We start from the raw sequence: 27,566 nt of genomic DNA, 5'->3' as shown, positions 1-27,566 counted from the left end.
ACTGCTCCCCAACATGTTAAACTCTACTGCTCACCAGCATGTTAAACTCTACTGCTCACCAGCATGTTAAACTCTACTGCTCACCAGCATGTTAAACTCTACTGCTCACCAGTCATGTTAAACTCTACTGCTCACCAGCATGTTAAACTCTACTGCTCACCAGTCATGTTAAACTCTACTGCTCACCAGTCATGTTAAACTCTACTGCTCACCAGTCATGTTAAACTCTACTGCTCACCAGCATGTTAAACTCTACTGCTCACCAGCATGTTAAACTCTACTGCTCACCAGCATGTTAAACTCTACTGCTCACCAGTCATGTTAAACTCTACTGCTCACCAGCATGTTAAACTCTACTGCTCACCAGTCATGTTAAACTCTACTGCTCACCAGCATGTTAAACTCTACTGTTCACCAGCATGTTAAACTCTACTGCTCACCAGCATGTTAAACTCTTATTGTCATTTTTTAAACTACACTGGAGAGAGAGAGAGAGACAATAATTGAAATCTGTTTTGTTTCTGGTCCTTTGTGTAATACTTTTTTAACATTGGAAAAAATTACATTTGGTTAAGTAAATGATTGGAAAAAAAAAAAATTCTAATTCTGCTCTCTTTCATTTTGCTTTCACTCCCCCCCTCCATCCCCCTCCCCCTCTTTCTCACACTGTGTGTCCTTCTCCCTCCCTCCCTCCCTCTTTCTTTTTCTTTCTCTCTCTCTCTCTCTCTCTCTCTCTCTCTCTCTCTCTCAGTTAAGCCTCAGGTCTCTCTACTGCAGAAGGACACCTCCTCTCCTGTTACCTGTCATGTGACCGGATTCTACCCCCGTGCCGTCATGGTGACCTGGAAGAGAGATGGACAGGACCTGGATATGGGCGTAGAGCGGGGGGAGACGGTGCCCAATGGGGACGGAACGTTCCAGACCAGGTCTCACCTGCGCTTGAAGCCTGAGGACTGGAAGAGGAACACATACACCTGCACTGTGCAGCACAAGAGCCTGGAGGATGACATCATTCTGCCTGTCACAGAGGAGAACATCAAGAGCAACAAAGAGAGTGAGTGAGAGAGAGAGAGAGAGAGAGAGAGAGAGGGCTGGTTGGTTATTGGGTTATCCTGCCATTACCTCACCCCTGTGTGTGTGTGTGTGTGTGTGTGTGTCTCTCAGGCTCCGTGGGCATCATCATTGGCTGTGTGGTTCTGGGCGCTCTCCTCCTCATCATCGCCGTCATCGCTGTCTTCATCTGGAGGAAGAGAACCTCAGGTGAGAGTCACTGACAACAGAGATACTGATACACTGAGAGCAGACACAGACCCACTGATACAGTGAGCTACTGACACACTGAGACTAACAGGCACAGACCCACTGACACACTGAGCTACTGACATACTGAGGCTGAGTAACAGACACAGAACCACTGACACTGTGACTAACAGACATTGACACTGACAAAGTGAGCTACTGACACACTGAGACTAACAGATAGACCTACTGACACATAGAGATACTGACCCACTGACACTGTGATTAACAGTCACTGACCCACTGACACACACAGCTACAGCTACTGACACATTGAGACTGAGTAACAGACACAGACCAACTGACACACAGAGATACTGACACCCTGAGACTAACAGACGCAGGCACACTGACACACTCTGAGAGACACCAGCGCAGTGACATAATAAAGCTGGCACACTGTTTAATAGTTTTACAGACAGTCAGACACACTGTGTGTGTGTGTGTGTGTGTGTGTGTGTGTGTGTGTGTTTCTAACTCTGTGTGTCTCTGTTCCAGGCTACGGGAAGACTAGCAGTGAGTATTTCTCTCATCCTTTATTCCACGCTATCAATGTCATGAATCATTAATCCAGTACAGATAGAGTTCAGACTGTAAATACTCCTGTTTGCAGTGTGTGATATGAGTGTGTGTGTGATATGAGCTGAGTGTGTGATATGAGCGAGGGATATGAGCCTGAGTGTGTGATATGAGTGAGTGTGTGATATGAGTCTGAGTGTGTGATATGAGTGTGTGTGTGATATGAGTGTGTGATATGAGTGAGTGTGTGATATGAGCTGAGTGTGTGATATGAGTGAGTGTGTGATATGAGTCTGAGTGTGTGATATGAGTGAGTGTGTGATATGAGCTGAGTGTGTGATATGAGTGAGTGTGTGATATGAGTCTGAGTGTGTGATATGAGTGAGTGTGTGATATGAGTGTGTATGTGATATGAGCTACACTGCTGAACTGGGGTTCTCACTCATTGCAGCCGCTGACACTGAGTCTGCGAACTCTGACCAACCTGCAGTAAAAGCCTAAGATCAGTGAAGACTAATGCACAGTAAGTCACTTTACTGTAGTACTGCACTGTATAGAAATCTCTGTTCCAGTAATCATTCTTATAAACACACAGTAAGTCACTTCACTGTAGTACTACCCTGTATAGAAACCTCTCTCAGTAACAGTAATCACTTCTGAAACACACAGTAAGTCACTTCCAAGAGGGCGCGCCGGCCAAGTTCAGCAGGAGAAATTGCCTCCCGCATGTGGAATGCGGGGGTAATCATGGCACTGCTCTGAGCTTCGGTGTTTCAGTTTGAGCCTGTAGACGGAGACGGAGGTAGACGGAGGTAGACGGAAGTAGACGGAGGTAGACAGAGGTAGACAGAGGTAGACAGCGGTAGACAGAAGTAGACAGAGGTAGACAGAGAGAGAGTTGTTGGAAGACTGAATTGCTTTTGGTCTTGAAAAGCATTCAGTTAGAAATTAGATAGAAGTATAGGGACCTATATTGTTTTTCTTTGGGTTGGTTATTGGGTTATCCTGCCATTACCTCTCCCCATATGGATCTCTCCATTTCCCTAGGGGATACCACACTTGCGCCATCACCCAGTGCAAGGAACCTTGGCGTGGTGATGGACAGTAGACTGTCCCTTTCCGAGAACATTGCGGCGGTGACACGGTCATGCAGGTTCTTCCTATACAACATATGGAGAATCCGCCCCTTTCTCACCCCCTACTCGACCCAGCTCCTGGTCCAAGCGATGGTTCTGTCCCGCCTGGACTACTGCAATTCCCTCTTGGCTGGCCTCCCTGCGTCCGCCATCAGACCCCTCCAACTTATCCAGAATGCAGCAGCTCATCTGGTCTTCAACCTTCCCAAATACTCACACGTTACCCCCCTGCTTACTTCCCTCCACTGGCTGCCTGTCATTGCTCGCATCAAATTCAAAACATTGGTGCTAGTCTTCCAAGCAGTTAAGGGGTCTTCTCCAGCTTATCTACAAAAAATCATCAGACCCTACACACCTGCCAGACCTCTTTGTTCAGCCTCCACAGGCCGCTTGGCACCTCCCCCTCTCCGAACCTCCACCTCACGCTCACGACTACTGTCTGTTCTGGCTCCACGGTGGTGGAACAAACTCCCCGTTGAGGTCAGAACTGTAGAATCTCTCCCCACCTTCAAGCGCAAACTGAAGACGCACCTCTTCAAGCAGCACCTCTCCCTGTCCCTCCCTACCTCCCTGTGAACCTCAATTGTTGTCTTTCTGTGATTTACTTTTTTGTGTATCAGTGTTTTTATTTTGGCTAGGTAAGCAGTGTTTGGCTAGTTAAGGGGTTTGGTCATACTTTTGCATTTGTTTGTTTGTTTGTTTGTTTATAAAAATAAATAAAATGAAAATCAAATAGGCCCTGGTCGTTATCTTTGTTGTGCAGGTAACAGTTGAAATTGTACTTCCCTCTAGGGTCTTTCAGCGCACTTATCCCTGGTTATGGGTATGCACTTTGTTGTATGTCGCTCTGGATAAGAGCGTCTGCCAAATGCCATTAATGTAATGTAATGTAATGTAATGGTTAGTTCCCGAGAACCTTCCTTATTTTTGTTGCTTGGATCCACTTCTGTTTAGTGGAGCGAGTGGCAGAGTTTGGCGCTTAAGGTTTAGCCCTTTCGAGACTGCCGGTCAAAAATCCTGTTTTGTTTTTCCTAACCGTTATAGTCAGATTTTCGGTTAGCGTATCGCCGGGGAGTTTGGTTCCCTTTTTTAGTTGTTTTCTCACACAAAACTCGGCCACTTCTTTGGGGATTTCGTGCTGGTTTGCACTTTCACAGTTTTGTTTCAGTGGGTAGTTTGCCAGGGAGTCTCTCCCATTTTCTGTTTTATATTCCTCGCCTATTTTAGTGGTTATCCAACTTATCATTGGTAACTTTGTGATCCCTTCCCAGTCGCTCTTCGTCTCCCGCCCCTGCTCCCTCACACCTGTATGTAACAAGGTAAATATTTGTTTCTACAACAATAACAATAGAAATAGTTCTGGCTCCATCCCTGCAGGCCTGTAGCCCTGTAATAGACTGTGGATCCAGAGCAGCCATGGCTGCCATTTGTGGCAGCCATTTTGTGCTACAAGGCTCTGCTGATATCAGATGCAGGCTAGAGGTAGTAATTGCAGTCCATTACTGCAGCAGGTGGGCAGAGCTTTTTGGCTGACCTGTAGATCTTCTGCTAATACTGGATTAAGGGTCATTTAACACGAAAATTGAGTGCTCATGCTGTTCTCTTTCTTCATATTCTCTTAATTTTTCACTATGTACATATTGGATAGATGAGAGTGCTTGTGTTTAACTGTGTGTGTAATGCACTGAATAATGAGAATCAACTCCCAGCCCAAAACAGACAGGGACCCACAATAGAACTGAAGTACAGACCAGCAGGTGTCCATTTTAACACGACACGGCTCTGTTGTAATGTTCCATAATGAAGCAGGTAACATTCAGCAGGTGCCTCTACACAAATACTCATTTACTTGCAGATTAGACCACAACAAAACATTTTGTATTGGACCGCACAAATCATTCTCCACTGATTAATTGGTTTATCATTAAAATGTCTTGTTTAATATCAACTTCAAACTGCATTTCCATGTAACCCGGATGTAGCACAAAGCACATGATTTCTAACGGGCATTGTCATATGTTTCCCTGTGTCGGGAAATTATATAAATTTAAACATTTTGGCTTCAGTAGATTCCTGTGAATCTAAGCCACCCTTAATTATCAGGCTAGATAAACGTGCTTAAGTAGTCATTGATAAATGAGTAACAGTGGTTTTAACAGGGTGTACTGTCAGTATAGATGTTCACACAGTTTGCACAAGCTCTCATGTTTTTTGTTATTGTTCTGTTTTAAAATGTTTGAGTTGTTAATATTTTTCATCTGAAGGGGTTTTTAAATTGACAATTGAATTCTAGGTTTTAATATTTTTGGATGTAATTTGGTGGTGGGTAAGAAAATTTCAGATTCTGAAGTTCAGATGAGATTGAATCTGAATGAATTATCAATAATAATAGCTTATATCCATCCATCCATCCATCCATCCATCATCACCCGCTTATCCAGAGTCGGGTCGCGGTGGCAGTAGGCTAAGCCGGGTATTCCAGGCGTTCCGGCTCAGCTCCCTCTTCACCACGACGGTCTGGTGCAATGCCCGCATTACTGCTGATGCTGCACCGATCCGCCTGTCGATCTCACGCTCCCTTCTACCCTCACTCGTGAACAAGACCCTGAGATACTTGAACTCCTTCAATTGGGGCAAAGACTCGTTCCCAACCCGGAGGGAGCAATCCACCATAAAATAATGTGGAATAATAATTTTTCCCAAGTTAAAAGGAAGTTCTTTCGAATCAAAGTCAGTATGATAGATCTTGATATTGTACCATTTGATTGTATGACAAAAAATAAACATGAAAAATCACAAGGTTAGCTTGATGAAATTGATTGACATTAACAAACATTGTTTAAGTTTTTACAAGTGTTTGTAAAATGACCTGATTAAGTAAAGGGGAGAAACTGTTTTAAAGTGTGCTTTTTACAAACAATAGTCAACCTACAGTTCAATTGAGGGCCAATGCGTTTGTTATCAGATCTGGGTTCAGTTTTGTTTTGGATTCAAATACTTTTCTGTCCTCTGTTGATCTTGCAAATGTATTAAAAATCTAAAACTGAAATCTAATTTATATAAGTAGTCCTTTATATAAGCCCTTTGGCAGCTATTACAGCTTCAAGTCTTCTTGGGCAAGACAAGCTTTGCACACCTGGATTTGGACAGTTTATTCCATTCTTCCTGGCAGATCCTCTCAAGGTTCGTCATATTGGATGGGAAGCTTTTATGAACTGCCATCTTCAGGTCTCCACAGGTGTTCTATGGGGTTTCTTAAGAGACCCTTGCAAACAGACTGCACTCAGTTGCATTGTAACTTTTACCACTCATATTGAGTGATTAAGTTGTTTCACCTGATTTTAATTTTATTTTAATGTTTTCCTCTCATTTTAATGTCTTGACCTATGATGTTATCGAGTTTAAATAAAGTATAATGATAATAATAATAATAATAATAATAATAATAATAATAATAATAATAATAATTTCACCTCATTTTGAAAAATCTGCTTACATCAAAATAACTAACAGGAAAAATGACTGGAACACATTTTATGTCTTAATGTAGGCTGAAGAAGGAGGTTTGAGAATACATTAATGCATGACAAAATGAGTGTGTTATGTACGGTCAGAGATAGACCCAAGTGTAGACCAAGCGATAATCAGAAATCAATAACCAGATAATGTCGTGAAAAATTATAAATCACAAGAATAACAATGATAAACAATGATAAATTAACAGACAGATAACAGGAACATAACAAAGTGCATGACATACAGTGCGGTCCAAAAGTCTGAGACCACCAAAACAAATTAAAGTTACTTCAAAAAAAACTACAAGTACTGCACGATCCACAATCACCTGACTTCAACAAAAGCCAACATTCAGTAACATCACAAGATGCTTTTGGGAACATTGTCAAATAATGCTGTAATAACATGAATCATCAGGTTTTGCACAAATTTGTGGAGCCCATGCCAGCTCGAGTGTACCTTGCCATTAAAGGAAAAGGTAAAAGACCGAATACGAAGAAACCAAATACTAACTTTTCAATTCGTGTACATTTTTCAAAGATTCAATTTTTCACTGAAATCGTTATGCTGATATCAGCTGATATGCTGATTTGGCTGAATGCCAAATAGACCCCACTGTATATACAGTACTGTGCAGAAGTTTTAGGCAGTTGTGAAAAAATGCTGTAAAGTAAGAAGGCTTTCAAAAATAGAAGTGCTAATAGTTTATTTTTATCAATTAACAAAATGCAAAGTGAGTGAACAGAAGAAAAATCTAAATCAAATCAATATTGGGTGTGACCACCAAACCAGCATCAATTCTTCTAGGTACACTTGCACAAAGTCAGGGATTTTGTAGGCATATAGTCAGGTGTGTGATTAACCAATTATACCAAACAGGAGCTAATGATCATCAATTTAATATGTAGGTTGAAACACAATCATTAACTGAAACAGAAACAGCTGAGTAGGAGGGTTAAAACTGTGTGAGAAACTCTGCTTCCAAGGTGAGGTTGCTGAAGACAGTTTAATGTCAGAAGTCATACACCATGGCAAGACTGAGCACAGCAACAAGACACAAGGTAGTTATACTGCACCAACAAGGTCCCAGGTGGAAATTTCAAGGTAGACAGGGGTTTCCAGAAGAAGCACAAAGATACAGGCAATGTTGAGGACCGTAGACGCAGCGGTCGGCCAAGGAAACTTAGTGCAGCAGATGAAAGACACATCATGCTTACTTCCCTCCACAATCAGAAGATGTCCAACAGTGCCATGAGTTCAGAATTGGCAGAAACCAGTGAGACCCAGGTACACCCATCTACCATGCAGAGAAGTCACAGAGTCTGTCTGGGATTACATGAAGAGACAGAAGCATTTGAGGCTGCCTAAATCCACAGAAGTGGCTAGTGGCTAGTTCTCCAAGATGTTTGGAACAACCTACATGACGAGTTCCTTCAAAAACTGTGTGCAAGTATAGCTAGAAGAATTGATACTGTTTTGAAGGCAGAGGGTGGTCACACCAAATATTGATTTGATTTAGACTTTTCTTCTGTTCATTCACTTCTTCTGAAGCGTGCCCTGCAGTAATGGGCCTGGTTTTGGTTTGGTGGGGGGGGGGGGTCAGGCACGTAGCGGACGCTGAGCGGGACTTTCCGGAGCAACGCTGACCTTGTGCCAATGAGTTACCACGGTTACATTATTACCACATCGCCTGATATGCCAATGCACTCGCATAGCCAAGCACACACACTCACTCGCATAACTATACACAAACATGCTCATAAACACACAGATATAACTACACACACACAAACATGCACATAAGCACACAGATATGACTATACACACAAACACACAGATATGACTATACACACACAAACACACATTAACACACAGATATGAGTATACACACACATTAACACACAGATATGACTATACACACACATTAACACACAGATATGACTATACACACATAAACACACAGATATGACTAAACACACACAAACACACAGATATGACTATACACACACAAACACACATTAACACATAGATATAACTGCACACAAACACACATTCACACATTACAATTAATAACCTTGCATAACATTACACACATAAAAATGCCCACATCCAGTTAACAACACAGGCACACAGTAACAAATGCAGTGATCCCCTTAAACATGCATAATATGTCCATTGGCCTTTTCATTTAGGAATATACTAACACACAAGGAGTTCCTTTCCATGATGTACCCATAGGGGAATTTATGGGGTTCCAGCATTTAAGGGGTTTTCCCCTCTGACAGCAGAAATATTTAGAAATACCCCCTGAATAATGATATGGCCAGTTAAGGTGTGTCATGATAAGAAAGGATTCTTTCTCTTCTAATGTTCCTGTTGCACAACCGGGCTCATCATCAGTTACAGTACATGGTAAAATGGCTGCAAGTGCTGTTTCACCCTTTCGCCCTACCTATAATTCTCACAGACACTGGTGCAGGATGTAAATTAAAATATTCATCATTCATTCATTATCCTAACCCGCTTATCCTGAACAGGGTCACAGGGGGGCTGGAACCTATCCCAGCATACATTGGGCGAAAGGCAGGAATACACCCTGGACAGGTCGCCAGTCCATCGCAGGGCACACACACCATTCACTCACACAATCATACCTACGGGATCCTCATCAGGTCAAACTAAGAGCTATCTTCAGCGTGAAGAAGAACATTCACACACACACACACACACACACACACACACACACACACAGAGTTATTCAATTTCATTTCATTTGTATAGTGCTTTATTCAACACAATAATGCCCCAAAGCAGCTTTACAAAGACCCCAGGCCTGAGACCCCCTCAGAGCAAGCCTGGGGCGACAGTGCCGAAGAATTTGTGGAGGAACTTCTTCAAAAATGTTCAATTTGGACTCATCTGACCACAGCACCTTCATACAATCATACTTTAAATGACCAAATGAGACCAAAATGGAATGTTTTGGTCAGATACAGCATAACATGTTTGGCATTGAAACAAAGGTGCATGAAAGGAGATACCCACGGATAAATGTGGTCCAGAGGACCACGGGCACTGGTTAAAATCAATGGTATAATGGACTCAGGATTTGGGCTGACAATCTGGTTGCCTCTACCACAAGGCTGAGACTTGGCTGTAGGTTGACTTTCCAGCATGACAATGATGCATGAATGAATCAATGGATGGATGGATGAATGGATGAATGGATGAATGGATGAATGCATGCATGCATGGATGGATGAATTAATGAATGGATGAATTAATGGATGGATGGATGAATGGATGAATGAATGCATGAATTAATTAATTAATGCATGCATGAATGAATGGAGGGATGCATGAATGAATGGATAAATGGATGGATGGATGGATGAATGGATGAATGGATGAATGGATAAATGGATGGATGGATGGATGAATGGATGAATGGATGAAGCAACGCAGTCCCTCCCACTGTCTCTCACCTCTGTGAAAAGCCTCTGGTTCTCCAGCAGCAGGATCCGGGTCTCTTTCTGGCTGGAGGCAAACGGTGATTGGGTGATTTGGGTAGGGGCGGGCATGGAGGCCCTGTGGGGTTCCTTCCTGGCCGGAGTACAGGAAGAGGAAGTGGAGGAACAGGGTTGAGGGTCTTCCTCGTCATCGTTCACGATCACGATACTGTCCATCGGAAGGCCAAGCTTTCCCTGACGACAATACAATAGACATTCGTTAGCTATAAACACGTGGCTTAATTTGAAATGTACCCGCTATATATGTTGCTTTGTAATCAGATTTCAATTTTACTGCATCAAATTTTCGATTTCCGATTTCAACATAGACTACCTACAGTGGGAGCAATAATTATTTGATCCCCTGCTGATTTTGTTTGCCCACTTACAAAGAATGGAACTGTGTAGAATTTTCATCATAGGTACATTTTAACATTGAGAGACAGAATATCACAAAATAATCCACAATAACAACATCATATACATTTTATAAATTTAATATCATATTTTCACATGAAATAAGTATTGCTCCCACTGTATACATAATGCAGAAGGCCTACATAACGCTCCTTCACCATACAAAATAAAGAAACGTGCATGCACATAACGCTGTACATACTGACTTTGTTTATATGAAACAAAAGGTTCATTTTACTACATAGAATTATATATTTTATATGTAATAATCTGTAGAAATAAAAAATATATACATCACAATCCATCCATTTTTTTTCGTTTTATATATATATTTTTTTCCCTTTCCCTTTTTCTCCCAATTTGGTAGCCAATTGTACCCCGTCTGATTCAATTAGAGCTAGTATTGGATACACCGCCCACACCCCGTCCGGCCTGAAGGAGAACAACACGCCTTCTTCAAGCTTTTGGCAGGACCGGGAATCGAACCCGGGAATCGAACCCGGGAATCGAACCCCGGTCCTCGGTGTGAAACTGTAACGAACCGCTGCCTGCATCAAGCTGTGTGCCACCCCCATCCACCGCAGCCCCCATATTTTATTTTACTTTTAAGTTCACTAATGATTGGCAGCATGCTTTTGGTCCCGATATGACCAAACCCAAATCTTCCTTCCTGTCATTGTGCAGTATAGGATCTATAGGATCTTTCAGGATGAAATCTCATCTGAATAAAAAAGGTCTAGCATCACTATTTGATTTCACTGGCTCGTTTTGCATAATGTTGCTGATCTGGGTTGCACAGGGAGTGTGATGACTTGGATGCATCCCATGGTTCTTGTAGGTGCTGAGGGGGTGAATGGAGTTACCAGTCATGCCCAGAGTCCAGGAGACAATCCTCAGCAGCCCGGTCACATTTTAAATATTCACGTGTGAAAAGAAAACAGGTCACAGGAAGTCGTGTAAAACTTCACTTTTTCAAACATAACTACAATTTTCATGCAACAAAATGACTTGAAGCACTACTTCTTCAGTGCACATAAGAGCGTCTGCTAAATGACTATAATGTAATGTAATGTAATGTAATGTAATGTTCACATGTTTTTTTTGGAGAGGACATTAGGCCCCTTAAAACAAATTGAGCATAATTTCATCATACCTATTGTGTCTGACCATGAGAAAGCCCTTTATGGCCCCAGTGCTACAAAACACATCATCAAGCTGGTTCCCCCACGACATCGGGTTTCTTCAGTTCTCCAATAACCTGCATACTTCCTCAGTCTCAATCAAAGAGCACCCCTGGGGTAGGGTGGAACCCAAGAGCACGTCTGGGGTAGGGTGGAACCCAAGAGCACGTCTGGGGGTAGGGTGGAACGGTCGGGGGGTTCACACTTGGCAGCGTGAATGTGTGGCCCAAAAGCCTACAGGATACTGTGTGAGCCAGCAGGGACCAAAATCCCCAAATCCCTTGTTGACCCCACACTGCAATGGATTCAGGCTGTTCAAGGGGTCCCAAACGTTCAGAAAAAAGGGTTCCCAAAGGCTCCTATGCCTCTTCACAAAGGAACTACACTCAGTGAGCATGTTATTAGGTAGACCTATACACCAGCTTGTTAATGCAAATATTTCATCAGCCAATCGTGTGGCAGCAACATAACAGCATGCAGACATGGTCAAGAGGTTCTGACATTTGGTTTTTCCAGACCAAATGTCAGAACGGGGAAGAAATGTGATTTTGACAGTTGAATGATTGTTGGTGCCAGACAGGGTGGTTTGAATGTCTCAGAAACTGCTGATCTCCTGCGATTTTCATGCACAGCAGTCTCTAGAGTTTGCAGAGAATGGTGCAAAAAACAACGCCTTGTTGATGAGAGAGGTCCACGGAGAAGGGCCAGACTGGTCAAAGCTGCCAGGAAGGTGACAGTAACACAAATAACCACACACTACAACAGTGGTATGCAGAAGAGCGTCTCTGAACACACAACGCGTCAAGTGGATAGGCTACAGCAGCAGAAGTCTCAAAAATAAGCCTAATAAATACCTAATATGTGCTCACTGAGTGTATATCTCGTGTAAGGGTTATATGTCAGGCAGAATGGTTCAATCGGGGAACCTTAACACATACCCTAGAGGGCCTAGAATGGGTTCCCTTATGGGTCCCCGTACCAGATAGGTGTACCAAATAAAGTGTCTGGTGTATGTAGCTATGACTCATATATTTTTATTTTTTTATTTTTTCAATTATTTTTGATATTCAAAACTGTTAGTTATTGACTGCCCATTTATTTTCATTTTCCTATAGGCTAGATACTGTTAAAGATGTTTTATTTTCTTGAAAAGTGTTCTATAAATAAAGTTATTACTGTTGTTATTGTCATTATTATTATTATTATTATTATTTTTATTATTATTATTATAATTATTATATTATATTATATTATATTGTATTATATTATATTATATTATATTATATTATATTATATTATATTATATTATATTATATTATATTGTATTATATTATATTATATTATATTATATTATATTATATTATATTATATTATATGAAGGTGCGATGTCTGTGCTAACCCTGGTGGAAAATCCAGTAATGACCAGCTTGAAATACTAACCTAGCTTGAGCTGCTTTTTCAGCACTGTTTTTCTAGAGTATGTAACAAACACAGTTGCACATAAAGTCAGGTACTTTCCCTCTCCATCCTTGTTTTGTCACGGCGAATATAAAATTAATAGAGATTAAAATGAATGGGACGTTTACAGTGAATGCATTAATTCACATTTGTTCACAAAATGTGGCTCTAATTATTACAGGTCAGAACATGAATGCACCTTGTCGTCTACACAGCCTTTTATTTTGGTCCAAATGTCGACTATATTGTGTCCAGTAACTCGGCCATATTCTGGATTATTTTAATCGCATTCGAAGTTACAGAATATTAACAGCATTAAGGCACCTCCAGTGGTAGCTGAACGGAAATAATTTTCTAAGAGATTTTCTGACGGCGCTACCACCTCCTGCTTTGGGTAGGGTACCCGGCCTTCACCAGTAGATGGCGGCCTAGTATTATCCTCCACTCAACGGTGGCTATTTTAAATCACGTGATTTCTCAGAAACAGAACGCAAAGCTGCAACTTGATGAGAAGCCAGATGGGATATATGCCAAGGAAATCAGCTGGCTAGGTCCAGGCGATAAAGTGCTGGTAGTATACCATATACAATGTAGTTCAATTCCACTCATTTCAATTAAGAATACAATAACACATAATTATGAAAACAGACCCCGTTCTAATTCACAATTACAACCACAGTGGCTCCATTTATCGATGTATACTTTTTTTATATAGCCTGGGACCTTTCATAATCACGAAACTACACAACCCAAATCACACGCATGTTATTTAGCTGATGCTTTTATCCAAAGGGACTTAGAGTTGATTAGACTAAGCAGGGGACAAGCCCCCCTGGAGAAATGTGGGGTTAAGGGCCTTGCTCAAGGGCTCAACAGCTGTGCAGATCTTATTGATCCTTCTGGGTCCCAGTCATGTATCTTAACCACTGTGGTACATGATCCATATCCTTGTTATTTTTTCCTCTGCCTGTAACGTGCCTGTGTGTGTGTCTTAGTACCATTCCATTTGAGTCTATTTGTAGCTCAACGCAAGAGGTAATGCACCCAACCTTGCAACCTTCGAAAGAGCTCTTGCCAGGGCTCTGACATACAGGGAGGGTGCTATTTATATTCAATTTAATTTATTTATTCCTTCATTCACTCATGATTTTCAGGGGGGTTTTGAGGTAAGGAAAGGGAAAGGGAAACAGCTGGAAGTAGGTGTCCAGGGTTGAAAGCTGATTTGCATTTGGAGATTGTTGCTGCTGTTTTTCAACCTGAGGACCAAATAAGTAATGCCACCCCATCGTGAGGCTGACAATTTGAAATAAATTCAATAAATACATGCTCTATTATTATCATTAGGAAGCAGAAGACCTGGTCGACCACAAAAACAGAGGAGTACTACCGAATAACAGGAGAATGCTTTCAATTGTGAAGAAAAACCCTTTTCCGACTGTGGGATAGATTGAGAACACTCTCTTTGACACATAGGTGTTTCAAAGACTATCCTGACGATATTCTTTTCCCTTCTGTACACACTAATGCTCATAATTATGCGGACGATACAATAATTTACTGCTTTGGTCCCACCCCAGCTCAGGCAGCTGCAAGCCTGCAGTCAGCCTTCGACACATTCCAACGATCTCTGCTTGATCTCAAATTAGTCTTAAACTCAAACAAAACTAAATGGATGTTTTTCTCTCGATCGTCAATTGTTAACAATAGCCTTTCTCTTCACTCTCTGCAGGGAGAACTAATTGATTGTGTCAACTCATTTAAATATCTGGGTATTTGGCTGGATACCAAGCTCTCTTTTCGCACACATATTGAACATCTCATAAAGAAGTTGAGGGTTAAATTTGGCTTTCTTTACAGGAATAAATCCTGTTTTTCTCTTCAAATCATGAAATCCATTGTTCAGTCCCAAATTATGTCTGTTTTTGATTATGGTGATATTGTGTATATGCATGCTTCTCCTGCCATTTTGAAGCTGCTTGATGCTGTGTATCATAGTGCCCTGCGCTTTATAACGGTGATGGTTTTCTTACTCACCGATGTGTTTTGTACGAAAAATTGGGTTGGTCGTCCCTAACTGCACGAAGAGAGCTACATTCGCTTCTATTCATCTATAAAGCTCTAATTGGTAAACTTCCATCGTATTTATCCTCGCTCCTCATTCACAACTCTATGAGTTGCCGAACACGCTCGCAGTCACACATCAGATTGCTCATTCCGTGCGTGAGGACGGAATATGGAAAGACTGCTTTTTCTCACTATGCTCCGGACAAGTGGAATAGGCTCCAGGATACTCTAAAATTGGATCATTTTGTTTCTCTAGACTCTTTTAGAGTGCTCCTCGTGGGTACCATGACTGAGAACTGCTCGTGTTTTACCTGATTTTTAGTGTCTTATCACTTATTATCTGTTTTTTATAACTTGTTTTTTGTCTGCTCTTATCTTGTCTGTTGCAACCTGTATCTTTTATATATGTTTTTTGTAAACAGGGCACCCTTGAAAATGAGAGCTTGCTATCAAGGGACTTCCCTGTATAAATAAAGGTCAAATAAAAATAAATAAAATAAATAAAAGGCTACAGGGTTCACCGCAAGATAGTCTCAAGAATACACTGGTCAGGTACAGGCCTGGTGGTGCATCAACAGGGAGGAAACCAAGCAGTAAATATGAGCACAATAAATATTTCTTTCAGATCATATCAATTAAATTTTATTCATTTTTTTCCATCTTTGAAATGTTGTTGTCAGGTTTTGGCCTTCCTCTGTTATGTTTTTTGCATCTAAAGGTTGAAAAGAATTCTAGAGTAGATTTTGAATGTGGCTTTTCATCTGTAGCTTTGTGCAGATTTAGGAATTATCTCTGAGACCAACCACGCAGGAGTGGAGAGAGAGCCGAGACGCCGATACGGCAAAAGCTGAAAAGCTGAAAAGCTGAAAAGCTGAAAAGCAAGCCGAGATGCCAGCACTACTGGAAAGCTTCTTCAGTCTGGTTACTTTCGTTTGTTGTTCTGACTTGGTTCCCGTCAGGGTGACGGGTGAAGACTTTGTTTTATTTCTCTGTTTGGGGTGTGTACTCATCTCTCCAGCTCCAGCTCCTGCACTGAAATAAAACTCTGGTGCGATCCGGAACTTCTCTAGCTCCCTGTGTCCAGCTCATCTATCCTCTCCACAGCGTGTGACACAGACGTAATGATTGATATTATATAACTCAACATACATGACAGCACTGTCAATCACACAAGCAGCATTTCCTCTTGTGTTTTCAGGGTATGACCTGTTTTCGCTCATGATCAGTCAGAGAATGTACTGATCAATACTGGATGCTCTTTGCTTAAAACACGTGGAAACCCCAACTCTAACTTTCCAGTGCTGAATTCCAGAATTATGGAGATATTATGAGCTAGCCTGCAATCCCACATGTATATTTCAGTTTTATATCAATCAAATTCAGAAAATTCAGAACAAAAACCCACCCAGTTCATCATTCTCCTAAGACAAAGTGATAACTCCATTTCATCATGAGGCGGTTAATGTCTCAGCCTCAGCCTTCATCAAAACGAATACTACTGTTCACACAGGACCCTTCAAAAACCCAGACTTTACAGACCCCAGGGGTAAATCAGAGTTACCCATCCCACACAAACAGTTGGCGGTGTATGAAGCATAGACCCAACAACACAGTAGCCCACAGGAAACACACAGGTTGACCTGAATGTGAGAAGAGAAAAAGTAGTAGTCTGTCAAAATAAAAGTCGCCATGTCAAATACGTTCAGTCTGATTTTGCATAATACATCAAGAATGATTACATAGCAACCAGGTGAGCTCTGAGTGAGGACCCTGTATCTAGACTAGTTAGGTCAACATGTCTGTCTGCTCGCATTAGGGGAAGACAGAGAAACGGTAAGTATGTTCTGGACAGCATTAGTGTTAGACCATGCTCGCTACAATTGCCAATGAGCGCTACTTATTAAGTCAGCAGTATTTTTAACTAAAAATGCTAAAAATACGCATAACTCCCATTTATCTTTAAAAAAAAAATAGTTTTCTGAATTTTTGTATTTATTCCGAAAATTATAAGCAAGCGCAGAACTTTGACAGCACCGCCAGCATTGTCGGTGATGCTGAAGCATCAAAGAAATGCAGTGGAACAGCATTTTAAAAGATAAACAAATACATGCAATGAGTCACTGTATTGCCCGTTTCACTTCCTGGTTCCCTGGGCCTTTTATAATGTGAGGAATGTGAAGAGAATTGCAGCCTATCAGAAACGGGTCGTTTCTGTGAATCTTGAGCTGGGCGCAGAGTGCGGTAACATTATGACCAGTAGAGGGCGGTGTGGCGCCACTAATCTCTCGCGGCGTCTGTTTACCTTCCTGGTTTCTCTCAGGGACTTTCCAGGCGGCGCCACTTCGCAGCCCGACAGCCTCACCGTGACTGACCCCGCCCCGCTAAACGCTGTTTGCCCAAAACGCGCACTGGGAGTTTAGAGAAATCCCATCGCTACAGTACAGGCGAACATGAAAACCTGCAGCCCTCTTGTGTGAGTGAGAAATACTGTGTGACAGTTAGGCAGGTTTTCAGACAAACTTGCATTGCACTGAAACCGAGTTTGGCGCGACAGATAAAATCACATTTTCACTCTCTGAGAATATTGAGTGAATGGGGAATTCCTGCTGAAATGGTAGCAGGTCAGAACTCAGCAGGAGGAGATGTACTTGTGTGTTGTACAGTGACTGTGTCAGTGTGTCGACCATCTTATCACTCGAGGGCTGACACAAAATGGCCGCTCAAGGCATCAGGACTAGTGTGGGCGGGGTCTATCCGAGTGCCATCACCTTTGCCAGTGTGTGTTCACACCAGGTACTTTCCTGAACCAATATTTTTATTACGTTGTTATTGTGAAGGTATTTCCTTCTGCATTGTGTCTTGCATTCTTTATCTACGTGGGTGTGTGTGTGTGTCTGTGTGTGTGTGTTTATGTCACATCTTCATGATGTCTATGCACACCATTCTCTTCTATACCCCCCACCCGTCATTTTATAGCGCCAAACTTTTCCACACTAATCACTCTCAGTGACCAAACAGCAAATATCAGTATTCAATTCTTCTGCCAACCGACCCTCGTGATGTTTCTCATCCCTGCTGTAAAATCCAGCTGTGCCAGTTTGACCTGCTGGAAGCTTCTCACACTGTCACAGCTGGTCCAGCTGGGTATGAGCTGGCTAACCAACATGGCCAAGCTGGTCATAACACTGGTCCAGCTGGGTATGAGCTGGCTAACCAACATGGCCAAGCTGGTCATAACACTGGTCCAGCTGGGTATGAGCTGGCTAACCAACATGGCCAAGCTGGTCATAACACTGGTCCAGCTGGGTATGAGCTCAACCAGCTACCAATTCTTAAAAAATAAATAAATACCTTGAGCTGGTCAAACCATGTCAAGCTGGGAGTCTGTCTGAACTGGTCCACCAGCTATCAGCTGTTTCAAAACAGGCTTCTTTGACGTTTCAATGGTTTGTGGACTGCACACCTCACATTTAAATAAATACATTTTCACCGATGGCTGCTTTAAATGGCTGAAGCAGTTGTTAGCCACCTCGCTACCTTGTTATAGCTATATTAGCTAACAGCAGGGCTGTACGACAGATTAGAGCAACACTCTTTGCGTTACAGACCCAGCTCCTGTACCCCCATAACCCCCCTCCCTGCCACCATATTTACACCCCCATTTCACCCTCACTTTCCCCCTGTTAGGGCTTAACTACCAATTACACATTTTCTGACACCTGTCACAGAGACGGAAATATATAAAGCTGTGTCCTTGAGCTTTCAGCTGCGTGACATCAACCCTTTATTTAACAAAGTCACTTCGTTAAATATATCCTGTTGATGATACACATTCTCGCTCTTCCACTCTTATAGGTTTATTGTGTGTTTTAAAGTAATCTGTGCGAGTTCGAATCTGTTCATGTTTTGCGATGATCTATGTGCGTTTTAAGGTAACTGTGGCGTGCTGTAAGGTGATCTGGGCATGCGTTAGGTAATCATTGTTTTCTCTTATTTTCCTAACGCTCCTTTTGGGTGTTCTCTTCTCCTCAGATGTCCTCTGTCCCACAACGCTTCCCTGAGGGGACGCTGTTTGGACGGCGTATCGTTTCAGACGCTTGACCTCCAAACACAGTGAGGTGCAGCTGAGAGCAGTGATGTTAATACTTCTATCAGATGCACCTCTTAATAAGCACGCTCTGAAGCTCATTAATGCTGACCCACTCTGAGAATCACCCTCTGAAGCTCATTAATGCTGACCCACTCTGAGAATCACCCTCTGAAGCTCATTAATACTGAACGAGTCTAAGGATCACACTCTGAAGCTCATCTCCACTCATGGAACGTGTGTCCCTCTATGACCCCTGACCTTTCACCCCTGAGCTCAGAATGAGGTGCAACCTGCACGCCCTCAGGCTCACCCACAGCAGCGTCTCCTCTAGACCCACTCCAGCCTCCTCTTTTCCTGCACAAAACTCTCCTCACAGGGGCCTTTGGTTCCCATGTTTCAGAAACTGCTGCATGTGTGAAACAGGCACAGCTTTCCATGGGCTGGGATGGTGCTGATTTTACCAGTCCCCTTGTAGATCAGTTATTACTGAATTTTAAACACCAGGCCTTTTATTGCCTGTCCTTAATTTGGCCTCATTGTTATTATTATTAATAACAACAACAATAATAAAAATAATCTTAATTAGTAGGCTATTAATAATAATACTATTGTCTCAAACAATAATCGTCTACATCATTAATCGTGATATATTTAAATTGTAAGTTGTCTAACGGGCTACATAGTGCGTCACCGCCTCAGTCACGAGTTGGATTCAGTGTACTGTACTTTCAGTTTCGAGAATTTACCTGCTCAGATCGGTTCTTCCTAGAGTTCGATGACGGTGGTTGAATTCTTTTTCGTTATTGGTCAAACATTTTATTCCGAGGCAAACAGGGGGAGTGGGAGACGACGGTCATTCCGCAGGAAACACACGAAAGGTTCGGACGTGTGCCTTTATCGAGCTCAACTTCAACAACATTTTGCCAGAATGAAGAAGTTGATTTCCCTCACACTCATCCTATACGGCATCCACGCTACTTATGCAGGTAAGACTCAATGGAGAAGATGATTTTCAATGTATTTTGTGAAGAAAGCATTCCCTTGAAATGTGGATTCTGTTTACTCTTAACGGAAGAGTGAGGCGTAACATGTTGACCAAAAATAAGTATATTCTTCCAATGGAAATGGTTTAATTAAACAATAGTTTAATTAACTTTCATTTTGTAATATTGTAGTTTTAACAGTCATTCACAAGTGTCGCATGTTAGGGGCGACGCAGGAACAGGTCGTAGAGGCGATTCGTTTTGGGTCAGCGCCGTAAGAGCGGGGAGTAAACTCGCTTGTTGTGTAAAAAATACCGTTTTGTTGCTGGCTTTTGCGTCAGTTATAAATTTTAATTAAATGTGATGACCTTAAAAGCGTGAAGTTGGGATTAACAGGTGACCTTTATTCTTTAAAACCGAGAACAGCCTTTTGATTAACCTGTCTTTAATTTGATCCGTTAAAAATAATATCTCTTTTTATGCAGTTGTTTGCAAGAAGCACAATAAGCAGAAGCACAATAAGCGGAATATGAATATCATGTTAGTTATTTTACTCTCTTAGACACCCACAGCTATTACTGCTATCATGGCCCTCTGTATATAAACAATATAAATGTATATTCCCCTCCGAGGAATCGCCACCTTAACGTGGTGGAGGGGTTTGTGTGTCCCGGTGATCCTGGGAGCTAGTTTGTCGGGGGCACTGTTAGCCCCCAGTAGGGTCTCCCAAGGCAAATTGGTCCCGGGGGAGGGGCCGGACTAAGAGCGATTCAAAGACTCCCATGATACGGCCACACAACGACCCAGTTACTTCACCCGGAAAAGGGAAACCGGGGCTCCCTGCTGGAGCCAGACCCGAGAGGGGAGCTCGTCGGCGAGTGTCTGGTGGCCGGGCCTTATCCCATGGGGCCCGGCCGGGCACAGCCCGAACTGGTCACGTGGGGTCGCCGCCCTGTGGGCTCACCACCTGCAGGGGTTGGCATTGGAGTCGGGTGCTTTGCCCAACGGGCAGTAGGCAAAGGCGGGGATCCGGGCGTGCTAATCCTCGGTGTCGCAGACTGGTTCTGGGGACGTGGAACGTCACCTCTCTGGTGGGGAAGGAACCGGAGCTAGTGCGGGAGGCGGAGCGGTACCAACTAGATATAGTTGGGCTCACCTCCACGCACAGTACTGGATTGTCGATAACAAACACCATGTTCGAGCATAGGGTAGCTCATAAGTGTACTTGGTACCAGAGCACCTTAGGCCAAAGATTGATGATCGACTTTGTGGTCGTATCATCAGACCTGCAGCCGTATGTCTTGGACACTCGGGTGAAGAGAGGAGCAGAGCTGTCAACTGGTCACCACCTGGTGGTGAGTTGGATCGAGTGGCCGGGGAGGCTGTCGGACAGACCCTGTTCGCAAGGTCTTCAACTCCCACCTCCGGAAGATCTTCTCACGCATCCCGGGGGAAGCTGGGGACATGGAGTCATGTTCAAAGCCTCCATTGCAGAGGCGGCAAGCAGGAGCTGTGGCCAGAAGGTCATCGGAGGCTGTCGGGGGGGCAACCCAAGAACCCGCTGGTGGACACCAGCGGTGAGGGAGGCCGTCAAGCTGAAGAAGGAGGCCTTTCGGGCTTGGCTGGCCCGGGGGTCCCCTGAAGCAGCAGACAGGTACCGGGTGGCCAGAAGGGCTGTGGCTTCGGCAGTCGCCGAAGCAAAAACCCGGGTATGGGAGGAGTTCGGGGAGGCTATGGAGAAGGACTTTCGGTTGGCCTTGAGGAAGTTCTGGCAAACCATCCGACGACTCAGAAAGGGAAAGCAGGGCTTGTCTCAGGCTGTTTTCAGCAGGGGAGGAGAACTGCGGACCCGGACTGGGGATATTGTCGGGCGGTGGAAAGAGCACTTCGAGGAGCTCCTGAACCCGAACAACACGTCCTCTGTGGAAGAGGCAGAGCCCGAAGACTCGGGGGAATCTGCACCTATATCCCTGGCGGAAGTTGTGGAGGTAGTCAAAAAGCTCCTCAGTGGCAAGTCGCCGGGTGTAGATGAGATTCGCCCTGAGATGCTGAAGGCTTTTCAACAACTGAAGGCATTGTTGGGCTGTCTTGGCTGACACGCCTCTTCAGTGTCGCGTGGAGGGGACAGTACCTGTAGAGTGGCAGACCGGGGTGGTGGTCCCCATTTTCAAGAAGGGGGACCGAAGGGTGTGCTCCAATTACCGGGGTATCACACTCCTCAGCCTCCCTGGGAAAGCTTACTCTAGGGTGGGAGGCTCCGACCGACGGTCGAACCTCGGATTCAGGAGGAGCAATGTGGCTTCCGTCCTGGCCGTGGAACAGTGGACCAGCTCTTTACCTTGGCAGGGTTGCTGACGGGGTCATGGGAGTTTGCCCATCCAGTCCACATGTGCTTTCGACCGTGTCCCCCGGGGAACCCTGTGGGGTGTACTGCAGGAGTATGGGGTACCGGGGCCGTTGTTACGAGCCATCAGGTCCCTGTATAACCAAAGTGAGAGCTGTGTCCGCATTCTCGGCACAAAGTCAAGCACGTTTCCTGTGGGTGTTGGACTCCGCCAAGGTTGCCCCTTGTCATCGGTCCTGTTTGTGGTATTCATGGACAGGATCTCAAGGTGCAGCCGAGGTGAGGAGAGTGTCCGGTTTGGTGACCTCAGAATCGCATCTCTGCTTTTTGCGGATGATGTGGTTCTGCTGGCTTCATCGGACCGTGACCTTCAGCACGCACTGGAGCGGTTTGCAGCCGAGTGTGAAGCGGCTGGGATGAGAGTCAGCACCTCCAAGTCCGAGGCCATGGTTCTCTGCCGGAAAACGGTGGATTGCTCCCTCCGGGTTGGGAACGAGTCTTTGCCCCAAGTGAAGGAGTTCAAGTATCTCGGGGTCTTGTTCACGAGTGAGGGTAGAAGGGAGCGTGAGATCGACAGGCGGATCGGTGAGCTTCACTGTGAAGGAGGAGGCAGAAAAAAAAGCAATACATCTCCCTTTTAAATGTCTGTTTATGACTCTGTGATTGATTCATACTTAAAGGCATAATAGGTAATTTCAGACTTTTAACAGTCGAGAGAGGAATTGCAGCAATAAAACACCCTCAAACCGCACTGTTTATTGGTAAGGAGTTCTTCACTGTTGTCTATTTGCCCTGGCTCAACCTATTTAGTCCTCTCTTATTTAGTTGTCTATAAGCGTGTATTTCTGAGATATATTTAATTAAGACAATCATTTTAATTTTGATTCCTGTGATGGTCCTGTGTAACATTTCAAATTTTTTATTTTTAAAAAAATTTTTATCCGATTTTTTCCCCTTTTTCTCCCAATTTGGTAGCCAATTGGACCCCGTCTGATGCAATTAGAGCCAGTATTAGATACACCGCCCACACTCCGTCCCTCGGCAGCCAACGGGAGAGCGACACACCTTCTTCAAGCCGTCTCGCCTCCCAAGCTGTAACCATGATTCCGAGGTGCTTGATTTGTGCGGCGATCTACTAACCCTGCCAAGTCCCTCCCTCTGGAGCAGCGAGCCAATTATTGCTGCTCCACATGAGCCGGCCAAACTTGGCTTTTGGCAGGACCGAGAATCGAACCCCGGTCCCCAGTGTGCAACTGCAGTGAACTGCAACTGCGAGTGTGCTGCGTCTTAGCCTGTTGCGCCACCGCGGCTCCCCAACATTTCATAGATTAAATAAACGTGTGTGTGTGTGTGTGTGTGTGTGTGTGTGTGTGTGTGTGTGTGTGTGTGTGTGTGTGTGTGTGTGTGTGTGTGTGTGTGTGTGTGTGTGTGTGTGTGTGTGTGTGTGTGTGTGTGTGTGTGTGTGTGTGTGTGTGTGTGTGAGAGAGAACTGTCAACTGTCAACACTGTCAATGTACTGTAACTGTACACTGCTGAACTATAATTTGTGCAGTTCTGACAAATGTGTTTGTGTCCACAGCCTCTCACTCTCTGAAGAACTTCTACACTGCTGTCACAGCGGGTATTGACTTCCCAGAGTTCACTGCTGTGGGTCTGGTGGATGATGAGCCGTTTGTGTACTATGACAGCAAAATCAGGAGGGAGACCCCCAAGACTGAGTGGATAGAGAAGAATGAGGGAGCAGATTACTGGGACAGAGAGAGTCAGGTTTTACTTAGTTGGCAGGATACCTTCAAAGCCAATATTGGAATTCTCATGCAGCGTTTCAACCAGACTCAGGGTGAGTAAACCCACATGTGAACAGTAACACGGACATATATACATACACACACACACACACACATGCACGCACACAAACACTCACACATATACACGCACACACAAACACTTGCTCACACCTACGCACACTCACACACACATATACATGCACACACAGACACACTCACACACACAGACACACTCACACGCATGCACACACACACACGCACACACATACACGTACGCTCATACTCACACACATACACGTACCCACACACACATGCTCACACTTATGCACACACACACACTTACATTGATACAAGCACACACTCACACAGACAGACACACACGCACACACACATACACACACAACTGTGTTGTTGGGTATTTACACAAAGTTTTTTTTTTTTTTCTGACACACTTAAGCCTCGACTGCCTTGCGGTATTTTTTGTCACGACTTTGCAGTTTTCAGGATCCTTTAAGAAAATCCCGTTTTAGGCTGGGCACACACTGTGACCTGTCCACTGATGACATCTCAGACTGCAGGACTCAATCTCCCCTCATGCACGTCTGACGTAGGTGCTCTCACTGTACGACGGTCATCAGACCGATTATAACTCTCAGGACCTGCTGCTCACATTCACTCACGATAATGGTCACTGGAACGGTCACGTGTCCTGCCACTGAAACCATCGTTGTGAAAATGTTTTCAAGAGAAATGTGTGCGGCTTTTGGGCATATCTGCCCTCCTGTGCCCCTGAAACAGCACAAAAGAATGCATGGTCGTTTTCGCCATGTTGGAGCTGTCAGATTTGTTTTGATGCCCATGAGCACACAGGATGGCAGATTTAGGGAAGATTCCTGATGATTCTGCAGCACTTCTTGAGGAATGTGAGGGGGGATAAAGAGATGAGAACTGAACATCCATTAGCCTTCTCGTTTTTTGTCTTTGCGTTTTTGAGTGAGATTTTCTGACCTGAAGTCCTTGTTAAGGGCAGCTTGTTAAAGACGGCTCATAATAAGGTCTCACTCATAATAAGGTACGGTTGTTATGAATTATTGCGGAACCTTCCAAATTAATCTGACATAAATCTGCACCATGAATTAATGAATTATTCATGAAACTTCCCCGAACATCCTAGAAAAAAGAACTGATGCGCAGATGCAGTCCTGACATGCCAGAAATTCATCCGATCGTCTTCCCATCATCCGTCAGCTGGTCAGGTGGTCCTCGGGCATCTCTCCCCCTCACACTGCCTGTCTCAGGAGGGTAGAGCCTAGTGTTCAACGCAGCAGCAGAATCGGATTAAAAAGACAGTTGTTTAATGTTTTATTGTCAGAGACTGAATCACAGCTCTCTCTGGGCGAATATCAAACTGAAGATCTGAGGCATGGCTCCGTGTTTCAGTCCCATTGTCCAATCGCTGAGCTGTATTCCTCTTTCCCTCTGAACTCTGACTCCCGCTGAATGCTGGTCTAACTGAGCCAATCAGAGCCTCCGCTTTGGGTTTTCGGCTCTCTATCGCTGAGAAAAACATCTGGGGGCCGTACACATCTGTGTGGATCTATGTGGCGTGAGCGAGGCTGTTATCTTCTCCAGACATCCCCTGCCCTCAGCCCCAGAGCTCAGTGCCCCTTCTACAGCCCCTCGGTCACTGCGAACCCCACCTGTGACAGGTGTGTCCCCTTCTACAGCCCCTCGGTCACTGTGAACCCCACCTGTGACAGGTGTGTCCCCTTCTACAGCCCCTCGGTCACTGCGAACCCCACCTGTGACAGGTGTGTCCCCTTCTACAGCCCCTCTGTCACTGTGAACCCCACCTGTGACAGGTGTGTCCCCTTCTACAGCCCCTCTGTCACTGCGAACCCCACCTGTGACAGGTGTGTCCCCTTCTACAGCCCCTCTGTCACTGCGAACCCCACCTGTGACAGGTGTGTCCCCTTCTACAGCCCCTCTGTCACTGCGAACCCCACCTGTGACAGGTGTGTCCCCTTCTACAGCCCTATACACTTACTGAGCACTTTATTAGGAACACTTTTACTTTATTATAACTACTGATTCATGTGATTATCTAATCAGCCAATTGTGTGGCAGCAGTGCAACGCATACAATCATGTCGATACTTGAGCTTCAGTTAATGTTCACATCAACCATCAGAATGGGGGAAAAATGTGATCCAAGTCATTTTGACCACGGAATGATTGTTGGTGGCAGACAGGGTAGGGTGGTTTGAGTATCTCAGAAACTGCTGATCTCCTGGGATTTTAATGCACACTAGAGTTTGCAAAGAACGGTGCTAGAAAAGAGCAGCAGTTCTGCAGACAGAAAAGCCTTAATGAGAGACGTCAGAGGAGAACGGCCAGACTGGTCAAAGATGACAGGAAGGTGACAGTAACACAAATTAACCACATATTACAACAGCGGTATGCAGAAGAGCATCTTTGAACACACAACGCATCATAACTCTAAGTGGATAGGCTACAGCAGTAGAAGTCTCAAAAAATAAGTCTAATAGACACCTAATAAAGTGCTCGGTGAGTATGTTGCAGTATATTCCATTTCCATGAGGGTGGTGTCATTCACCTGCTGAGCCCCTCCCCATTAGAACTTTACTCCCCTGCTACACGCCCCCCCCCTCTCCCCGAGCCCCTCCCCCTCTCCCCAGCCCCACCCCCTCTCCCCAGCCCCGCCCCCTCTCCCCAGCCCCGCCCCTCTCCAGCTGACGGAGGGCCTTGAGCGGCCCCAGGAGGATTGTGGGTAGGACGTCCCCTCACAGCTCTGAGCGCTGGCCTCGCTGGAGGTGGCTCTTAGAGGTGGGCGGGGCTTCCTGTGTGACGGACGCCCGCGCTGCTGTGTGCAGCCGTGCCCGGCGCTCCGGTCGCCAGGGCGACGGCGTGTTCAGACCGAGGCGCGGGGGCGGAGTGTGGGCGTCACCCTGGGGAGCTGGGAGGTGACTCTGCAGCGTGACCACAGGGGCGTCTGCACTGAGCTCCACGGAGCCCCGCGCTGCCAGCCCGTCCGACTGCACCCCCCTCCCTGTGAGCTCAGTGAAGCACCAGGAACATCCTGCTCAAGCTCTTCTCCTGTCGCCGCCGGCAACGGCCCCCACCCCACCTCCAGGGACGTTTCCTTCTTCCCGGCTGGAGAGTGAGGGCCGATCACATGGCAGAGTGCTGCTCCCAGCCACAGGCTGATGCAGCTGCAGTCAGACCCCCAGGAGCAGCTCTGGC

At 44.7% G+C, this 27,566-nt stretch overlaps 1 protein-coding gene across 4 annotated transcripts in view; it reads left to right on the top strand.

The window, feature by feature from the left end:
• LOC133136501 (patr class I histocompatibility antigen, A-108 alpha chain-like) overlaps positions 1-27,566 on the top strand; it is a 137,096-nt gene that overhangs the window by 6,072 nt on the left and 103,458 nt on the right. For all 4 annotated transcript variants that reach the window (XM_061254046.1, XM_061254044.1, XM_061254045.1 and 1 more), the window contains exon 4: positions 752-1,054. In XM_061254046.1, coding sequence (XP_061110030.1) covers positions 752-1,054 — 303 coding nt within the window. The remainder of the gene's footprint in view (positions 1-751; positions 1,055-27,566) is intronic.

The sequence above is a fragment of the Conger conger genome, chromosome 9 (genome assembly GCF_963514075.1).
Source record: "Conger conger chromosome 9, fConCon1.1, whole genome shotgun sequence".
Classification (NCBI taxonomy): Eukaryota; Metazoa; Chordata; class Actinopteri; order Anguilliformes; family Congridae; genus Conger; species Conger conger.
The sequence above is the reverse complement of the archived record's forward strand: the minus strand, read 5'-3'. Positions and strand labels throughout refer to the sequence as shown.